The sequence below is a fragment of the Cystoisospora suis genome (genome assembly GCF_002600585.1).
Source record: "Cystoisospora suis strain Wien I chromosome Unknown contig_885, whole genome shotgun sequence".
Taxonomy (NCBI): Eukaryota; Apicomplexa; class Conoidasida; order Eucoccidiorida; family Sarcocystidae; genus Cystoisospora; species Cystoisospora suis.
In genome coordinates, this window is record NW_027153686.1 from 373 (window position 1) to 9625 (window position 9253).

The 9253-nt window shown below is 46.2% G+C and overlaps 1 protein-coding gene across 1 annotated transcript in view; it reads left to right on the top strand.

The window, feature by feature from the left end:
* The first annotated feature begins 1396 nt into the window (after nt 1-1396).
* Nucleotides 1397-9253, top strand: part of CSUI_002118 (sin3-associated polypeptide sap18) — a 10475-nt gene continuing 2618 nt past the window's right edge. The window contains exons 1-5 of the mRNA XM_068062320.1: nt 1397-5224; nt 6087-6235; nt 6873-6984; nt 7617-7702; nt 8284-9104. Of these exons, the coding sequence (XP_067925699.1) occupies nt 2800-5224; nt 6087-6235; nt 6873-6984; nt 7617-7702; nt 8284-9104 (3593 nt within the window). The 5' untranslated portion in view covers nt 1397-2799. The remainder of the gene's footprint in view (nt 5225-6086; nt 6236-6872; nt 6985-7616; nt 7703-8283; nt 9105-9253) is intronic.

Below are 9253 nucleotides of genomic sequence, written 5' to 3' on the forward strand. Positions count from 1 at the left end.
AGCAGAGTCCTCCCGGAGTAACTGAAATAGCGGCCACGCTAACTCATTGAAGTTGGGAATAAGCCTTCTATAGTACCCTATCGTACCTAAGAAACCCCGTAAGTGTCTTCTGTTTATGAGCTCTTCTGGCCACCTTCGCATAGCAGCTACTTTCTCCGGCTCTGCCTGCAATTCCACGCTGGAAATTATGAACCCTAAGTACCTGACCTTCTGTTTGGCTATCTCACATTTACTTATTTTAGCACAGAACTTATTCTCTGCCATCTTCTTAGGTACGTGTGATAGGTGCTGAAGGTGCTCTTTCTTCGTACGGCTGTAGATCAGGATGTCATGTAGGTAAACAATGACGAATTTATCTAGTTCAGGTAAGAATACATGCTGCAGTAGCCGCTGGAACGTGCTCGGAGCTCCTGCTAGCCCAAAGGGTAACACGGTAAACTCAGACTGCCCGTACCTAGTTGTGAACGAGGTCTTCCACTGGTCTTCCCTAAATCGTGCACGTGAAGGTACCCAGACTGCAGGTCTAGCTTGCTAACGCTCAAGGTCACACAGCCGACTGACTAGTTGAACCAGGAGTGTCGAACTAGTCATAACGGGTGCAGACTATCTACGGTACCCGTAGTAGAAGCGGGTCTTTTGCACAGGGCTCAGCAGCCGTTACTTAACGTGTGACAACTAAGGCTCGATTCTGTTAGCGTAGAAGCTGTGGATACGTCAGCACTCAGACTTGAACAAAGTCAGCACTTGGCGTTGTCAGGACGTCCGGAGTCTCCGTGTAGGCTCCCGGAAGACGATGTGTTCCCCTAGGGTGTGCTGCTCAACTCTTCTAGGCGGTCGCCTCGATTGTTCCAATGTTCCCTCAATACACGGACACAAAGTCAAAGCCCCGTAGTTCTCTTATTCTTTCGCTTTCCCCTGAGAGAGTTCCTCGCTTCTCATCCTGTGAAGAAAACTGGGCTCTGCTGGCATGCAGATCTCATCGTTTTTCCTGCTTCCTCAGTCTCCTCTTGTTACGCCGACACGGCGGGCGTAAGTGGCATGACGTCGACTCAGTGAAGAGGAAGAAGACACTTTCCATGAATCGTATATCAGCAGACTCCGACTCGTGTTCTATACAAGCAACTGGAGTGGGCAAGAGAATAAAGAGTGAAGGATGAAGACGAGCTCGGGCTTTTTCTGTCCATTCATGACAGGGCTCCCTCTGTCTTTGTCTGTGTTCGTTTTGCTAGTTGTTCTCTATCACAATTCGGGTTTATTCCTTCTCGTCTCTTGGTGTTGTTTCCCTCCTTCTGCTCCTTCTTAACCCTCCTCTGCATGCACGAAAAGCTGTGGCGCCTAACTGGATCGCCGTATTCAGAAGGAAGGAAACTGCTCGCTCACCCTGCCGCTGCACATCGAGGTGGCAGACGACGGGAACGAAGAGAGTGAAAGAAGCGAGGGAAGGTTCATCTGAAAAGCTGACAAAAGCTTTGCTTTTCTTCCGAGGGAGAAGATGAAAAAGGAACTGAAAGAAGGAAGGAGGGGAAAAGAGTCCTAGAAGAGTTCTCTTTTCTCCTTTCTTGTCTCTAACTGAAATGCCCTTTCTTCTTCTTTAGATGGTGGTAGTAGTAGTAGTATGGTGTTTGCTGGTGAAGACTCTGTCGCAAAGAATAGAGGAGGGAGACATGCTACTTTTGTTTCATGTGAGGTAGATAGGGGTCGGTCAAGAAAGTGAGTTTCTCTCGTTTTGTTTCCGAAATCTTCTTTCGTCTTCTTCTGCTTCTCTTTCTCGTCGTTGCAGTTCGATTCTCTGTGTGTGTCCTCTTCTCTTTTCTTTGAAGAAAGTGGAGTAAGAAGGAGAAGGTGTTCTCCGCTCTGAGTAGGTAGTAGTAGGGTTCCATTCCGTCTGGAAGTACGAGAAGATAAAGGAAGGAAGAAGTTTCCTTGTTCTCGCTCGCTCTTTTTCTTCCTGTCCCTCTTCAGCGTTTCTCGGTTTCCACGCGTCCTTTCAGGAATGTACAGAGAGGTGGAGAAGAAAAGATAGATAGATAGATGAAAGTCATGAAGAGGTGTGTTTTTATGTCTTCGTTTTGATCAATGTTGAATGTTGCCGTGGATAGTTCCCCTGATAGTCGAGCTCGGGTGTATGGACGCCGGCAAATGCGGAAACATGGGAAGGATTTTCGTCGTGGAATCCCCTCCTTTGAAGGGAGGAAATAGAAGGTCATAAATCACTAAAGAAGATTCTCGGCAATTCTAAAAGCGGAGGGAAGAAGAAGCCGAACAATACATACACCTTCACCTTCTTTATTTCAGTCTTTGCAAGAAGTTTCACCGGGACGCTTTTCAGTGCCTTCTGTCCCCTTCAATTTCAGGTGTATGTACACCCCAACACACGAGCGAGTGTCATCTGTCTTCTTTTAAACTGCCTGTACGTCTCCTTTCATTCCTTTTCTGTTTGATTATCGCATTGCCTTCTTCGTTTGTTCCCTTCCTTTCTAATCGTTTTTCATCGCTCTTCTTCTTTTGCTCTTTCGTCTTCATCGTGCTCTCTCCTCTTTTCCCCTTTCTTTCCCAGAGAAGTTTTAATTCAGCTCACACTCCTCATCTCGGTTCTTCAAAACCATTCCAAGTCTTTCCTCTTCCTTCATCTTGTTTTCCGTGTTCTGTCTTCTCTTTCTTTCCATCTTCCTTTCCTCTGTTCTTTTTCTTCTCCCCCCCTCTCTCATACCATCCCTTCCTTTCCCAACAGAACGCTACCTTTCTTCCTCTCCACACACACCCAAATCACTTCTTTTTTCTTTTCACTACCCCTAGAGTATGGCGAGACATCGCCTTCGGAGTCTGTCTCGTGGGAAGGGAGGTGGAGATCGAGGAAGAGAAGAAGAAGAAAACTTTCGTCGTCATCGAGATTCTCTTCCTTCACCCCAAGCAGATGGAGCCGGTCCGTCTCGTTCGGTGTCTCTGAGTCCTAAGGGAAGTCGGCGTGGGAGAGACCGCAGTAAAGTTGTATCGCCACCTGCACGTGAGGGAGGTAGGATCTCTTCATCGTCAGCTACGGGGCGTGGACGTTCATCTAAGAAGAAGTCTTCTTCTTCTTCATCTTCTTCAAGTATTACCACAAAGAAACGACGATCGTCTATGTCTCCGTCTCCTTATTCTTCCGATGCAGCGCGCCCCCCGGCAAGTGAGGAAGGAGGAAATTCTGCTTCTTTTCATCGGCTGCATCATCGACATCGAAGTAGTAAACATAACAGTGGTCATCAGAGCGCTAAATCAACGAAGAAATCTCGTTCTCGCTCCTCCTCTCCTTCGTCAGGTCTTCCTGTTTCTTCGAGAACGCCTGGCGCTTCAGATGGGAATCTACCTAATGAAGAGGAAGACAAGGAAGTCGGCGAAGGAGAGAAAGACGTCAAGAAGAAAGAGAAGAAATCTTCGGCATCTTCTTTCAGATCTGGCGTCATACCTCCGAAGGGACTAGTCTCTTCAACTCGATCAGCTAGACATCATCGACATAAGAACCATCGAAGTCTTAGTCCCCGATCTCCTTCATCTCCTCTCGTAGAGAAGGAGAATGGAAGAAGCCGTCACTATCGACATAAGAAAGAAGAAGAACAAGGGCGAGACGGACAACCTCTCGAAGAGGGTCATGAAGATGATGAAGATCAGAAAGAAGGAGGTCGAGAAAAGAAGAAAAGCTCTCGGAGAGGGAATAGGAGTCATAGCACGAACGAAGAAGAAGATTCTAACAATAATAATGCCTCACCTCCGCGTCATCGACTTCCGTCGTCAGAAGGCGAGCAGGATCGACGGAGACGAAGTCCTAGCGGGAAGAGAGGAGGAAGCTCTCGAAGAAAGAGAAGTAGTCTCAGTCGCAAAGTGGCAAGTAAGAAATCACGGAGAGACGAGACACGAAGTCCACTTCCGCGTTCTCCTCCTTCTGGTCATCTAGGGAGAGATTCCAGTGCAAGAAGACGTCGGAGAAGAAGAGAAAGACCATCTATCTCATCTATATCACATGGCAGAGAGAATAATCATGATCGATCTCCATCAGCTTCTTCTCTCTTATTTTCTCCTTCTTCTCTTTCCCCCCCTGGGGGACGTCGTCGTGGTGGAGGTGGGGGAGGGGACAATCGACGCCGTCATCGACATCGACGTCATCATCGAAGGAGCCGTACAGCTAGCCGAAGTCCTAGTGGGGGAAGGAGAAGAATCCGTGGAAGTCCATCCATCTGTCGTCCTCCCCCTGTCGATGGGGGTATACCGCCTGATGGGTCTTCATCACGTCTACATGGAGAAGACGGGGAACCAAGAGGGAGAGACAGACGAGGAAATGAGGGAAGAGGGAGACGTCATGGGAGAAGTCGATCGTTCTCTTCTTCGATGTCTCCGCAACGCTATGGTGGGAACAAGAGACAACATAACGAAAGCCGTAGCCCGAGTCGTCGTCGAAGAAGAAGATGTTCGAGCTCATCTCTATCTCCTCCCTTTCCTTATCGTAATGCATCATCTTCACGCAAAGATCGAGGCCCTTACAGTCGGAATCATCGACGCCGTGGTCGCTCACGTTCTTCTTCTCCTCCTCCTGCATGGAGAGAAAGGGACGGCGATGAAGGACCAGCAGGAAGAGGAGGAGTCTATCACAAACATCGATCCAGCTATCATCTCGATCATCATACCCCCCCTAATATGGCCGATGAAGGGATCTCTGCCTTACCACGTGACCATCCTTTTGCTTCAAGACCTCCTCCGAAGTATAGCACAACACCTCTTCTACCTCCTTTATCATCCATGTCTCACCTCCACCACCGATCTTCTTCTTTCTTCCACTCGGATTATCTTCTCGATCGCGCCAAGAATCGAATGCCTCCCCCACCCCCTCCTCTTCCTTCAGGCCAGCACTCTCATCATCCTTTACACCCCTTTGATCCTCGTCATAGGCAGCATGCCTACTGGGCCACGGCGACGAACCCGCATGGAGAGAACGGTGCCTCCTCTTCTTCATTTGCCTGGGGGTCGCAGTCTTCTCCTTCTCTAGGAGCAGGAATGAATGGAGATGCCATGAACCTTAATGGAGATGCACGTGCACGTGGCACTATGCGACAGGGAGGAATCATGAGCATGGGCCTTCCCCCTTTCCGACGAAACTCGCCACCTCCGGCTTTCTTTCAAGAGCGTCTCATGGCAAGAAGACAGATGATTAGAGATGCAGAGGTCGCTGGAGCTCTCAAAGCGCAAAGAAAAGGTAAGCAGATGATGCAAGAGACACCAGAAGAAAACAATGGAGATGATGAAGAGAAGAGGACAGATGGGGATGAAACAAAAAGAGAGAGAAAGAGGGCAAGAGGGGGGAGAACAAGAAAAAGAAGAAGAGGGACGTACGAAAGAGAGATTGGGATTCATGCTGGAGATTGACATGTTGCTGGAAGATAGATAGAAAAGCGACAGGTTGATAACTATGTACATTTATATCAATGGACTGAGCTATATATGTACACCATGGAAACATCGATATGCATGCACTCATATCATGCGTTCATGTGTATATCTATCTATCTGTCTGTCTGTCTATCTTTATCCATCTATTTCTCTACCTATCTATCTACAGCTTAGGAGTGTGCGTGTGTGTAGTATTTACAGGGTTGGCAGTTTACTGAGATAGCGACAAGACAAGACAGAGCACAGCAGGCCTGGTGTGTGTCTAGACATGTGAGGGTGCTGTGGCTAGTGGTGTGAACGTTACATACGTATGGATAGCTGAATTCTGACAAACCATCGGATTGTGTTTTCTCTTTTCTTCGTAAGTCGAATCGAGGACCTTCACTTTGCCTTCTATCTCTACATGTCTGTCCGTACGACACCAGCTAGCATAAAAGCACCTACCCCTTGTAGCACAGTAAGAGAAAGAAGAAGCTTTCATACCCATGCCTCTTTTTCTATCCATTTTTTTCTTTCTATCTCTCCAACTCCTCCTTTCTTGCCTTTTCTTCCTTTGTCTCTCTTTTTCCCCATCTCCTCTCATTCTCCCTTGCCTCTTTCTTTCTTTCTCTTTCTTATTTCCTTCTTTCTTCCTTTTTCTTTGGTTCTGGTCTCTCTTTCTCATCTAGCGCTGAGACGTACACTGAAGCCGACGGTTGTGGTGGATCGATCTGTCACGCCTCCTTTCCTTCTGCGAGTTTTCTATAAGGTCGACGATCAACACTCCATCGAGCAATTCCAGCAAAGAGGCAAAGAACCTGTAGAAGATGAATTACAGGTAAATAAAACGACCACCAAGATCGCTCTTACTATCAATCTCCTGCGAAACCAAAGCAAAAAGATAAACAAAGAGAACAAGGAGTTCTTTCAAAAAGAGAGAAGGAGGAGCCTAGACAACAGGGGAAAGGAGGAGAAGCGGCGCAGATCTCTCTTCTCAAACTTCACCACTCGCTCACACGTCTCTATAGACCTATGCCTCTCTCCCGGGGTGCATGTCTATCTATCTTCAGTCTATCTACCTATCTGTTCATTTCTCTATCTCTGTGTGGGGTATCTGTATGGAGAGATAGGTGTAGGGCTGAGGGGTGAGGAGAGAGGAGAAGAAGAAGGTTGGAAACAGGAAGAAAAAGAAGACAAGAAGATTCTGAGCTAATCGAGAACAACAAGAAGAAGGGACAGGAAGAACGTGAGAGAGTTCTCTACTGAGTGTGTAGAGGACGTGAGGAGTCCTTTAGTAGTAGTAGTAGCAGTAGTTTTAGTCACACCGGGTGAGTGTGTAGAAGGCTAAGTCAGTAGCAAGATGATATACGATGTATGTGTCATGGATCTCTTGCTGTCTTCTCTCCTGTCAGCCCCTCATGTCTATAAGCTGAAGAGACCTTCTCTCTTACTTTCTGTCTCGTTTTCTTGGTCAGGTGTACGCGTGGATGGATAGCAAGCTGAGAGAAATCGCATATCTTGTGAAGGATGTCTGCTGGGAGGCTCGAGATCGACACGCAGTGTGGAAGTTCAGGCTTGTCTATCCAGGTAAGATTTATCATGCAAACCTCCGCACAGTCTAGATTTACAGAAAGAGATGTGATACTTCAAGACATGGTCTATGTATGTATCTATCTACTGGAACAGAGAAGGGACTCTCTACGGTACATACCTTCGTGTATACAGGTATCACTACAGATATATATATGTATCTATATGTCTGTCTGTATGTGTGTGTATGCGCCTATAGAATGTATTTCTTTTTCTTCCCTGTATGTTTATCTCTCCATGTCTATTGTTTGCATGGAGAAGAGCAGCTTCTTTGCGACTTAGCGTCATTGTGATGCTGGCGTAGAGGCAATACTCTGGGAGATAGCAAACTCTCTCTTCATTCCAGGGGTCTAGACATACGTACGTCCCTATACATCTCTATCCTATTCATACATAATACACGTATACATACATTCATACATATTCATAGGTACATATGGAGATCGACTTCACACCCAAATCAGCCAGTTGTCTTGTTGCGCAGTCGCCCTCCTTTGATCTCCTTTCTTTCTTGTTCTTCGGCCTCATCCATTCCCGTGCAATCCTTCTGAATTTTCTTTTTATGTTTCTGGTCTTGCTTACTCTTCTTGGTGTGTATCAATCTTTTGCGGTGTGAATGTTCTCTCCAGATAAGACAGGGAAGAACGTCGTGGCTTCGATTGGTCTTCTGCACTCTACCATTGTCGATGCTCGAGAAGATTCTAAAACCCTAGCTGTAAGCACAAAAATCAACGCAGAGCAAAAGAGACAACTCATGGATCCTCGCTTTCATCTATCTGTATATCGCTGTACGTCATCTACCTATCTATCGTTAATCCCTCTATCTATTCATCTGTACTCTATCTATTTATCTATCGTTAAGCTATCTATCTATCTTTAATGTATCTGTAATGGATGTATCTATCTTAAGGCTATCTGTTTATTTCGTGTTCCCGAGGTCATGCTGGTAGAGTGTGTATTCTTTCTAGTCGCTTTTCTTTATGAATGTTGTCTTGGCAGGATGGCTGTGGTAATTAACTTTTTTGGAAGTGATGGATGGCGCTGGTCTGTTGATACGTTTCTCTCTTTATGACGGTGTGGAGTGTATGTACACGGAAAGAGAGAGAGAGAGGGTAGTAGTAGTAGTAGAAGACGGGAAGACCCTTCTTTCCTTTCTTTCTTTCCTTCCTGTATGTGTCTGGAATAGTTGTGTTTCTTTGTCCTTCGAAGTATGCCTCTCTGTGGCACCCTCTCCTTTCTCTCTCTCTCTCTCCCTCACCCCTTCGTCTTGTGTCTTTGTTTTTTCTTATTCTCCAGGATGTGAAGTTCCAGATAGGAGATTTTCTTCTCCTTTCTATCATCAAAGACAAAGAAGATAGCTTATTACCTCGCCCGGGCATACGCCAGGTCCGTACAACGGCAGATGGCTGGGAGGAAGTGATACAACAAGAGAATGTTCTTCCTGTACCAGCGACCTCTCAGACAGGAGGAGGAGAAGAAGAAGAAGAAGGGGGTAAGAGTCGAGGTGGTGTACATACACCCGCCATGAAGAAGACTCCGTCTTCTTCTGAAGCTCCGAAGGAGCAAGAAGCTGAAGAGAGAGGAGAAGAAGAGAAGAAAGAAGACGATGACGATGGAGAAGAGGAAGAAGTGGACATGGAGGAGGAAGAAGGTGAGGTAAGAGTAGGAGAGGAGACAACAAGAGATAGAGAAGAAGGGGAGAAGAAGAAAGAGAAGGAGAAGAAGAAAGGCAAGTCCAAAGAAGACGAAGAAGAGAATGACGGAGATGATGAGAATGGCGTGATGGAAGAGAGAGAAGAAGAAGAGGAAGGAAGAGACGACGAAGAAGAAGAAGAAAGTGGCGATGAAGCGACAAGAAAAGAAAGAAGAAATAAGAATGAAAATGGTGGTGTAGACGCAAAAGAAGAAAAGGAAGAAGAAGAAGAAGAGGAAGAAGAAGAAGAAGAAAGAGGACGAAGCCGTTCGCCCCAACTTGCGGAAAGATATACGGTCCCTGATCAGCATACAGATGATGAAGATGAAGAAGTTGAAGAAAGAAAGAAAGAAGAGAATGGCGAGCATGACGAACATGCTGATAAGAAAAAGCATTTGAAAAAGAAAGTTCATGATGCTACCGGGTAAGACGCAATAATATCTATAGCTACATACAGATACATATAGACAAGTAGATCAGTAGTGTTATCCTTGCTTGCACTTCTTTCTCTCTATCTATCTATTTATATATCTTTAATCTATCTATCTATCGATCTTTGATCTATCTATCTTT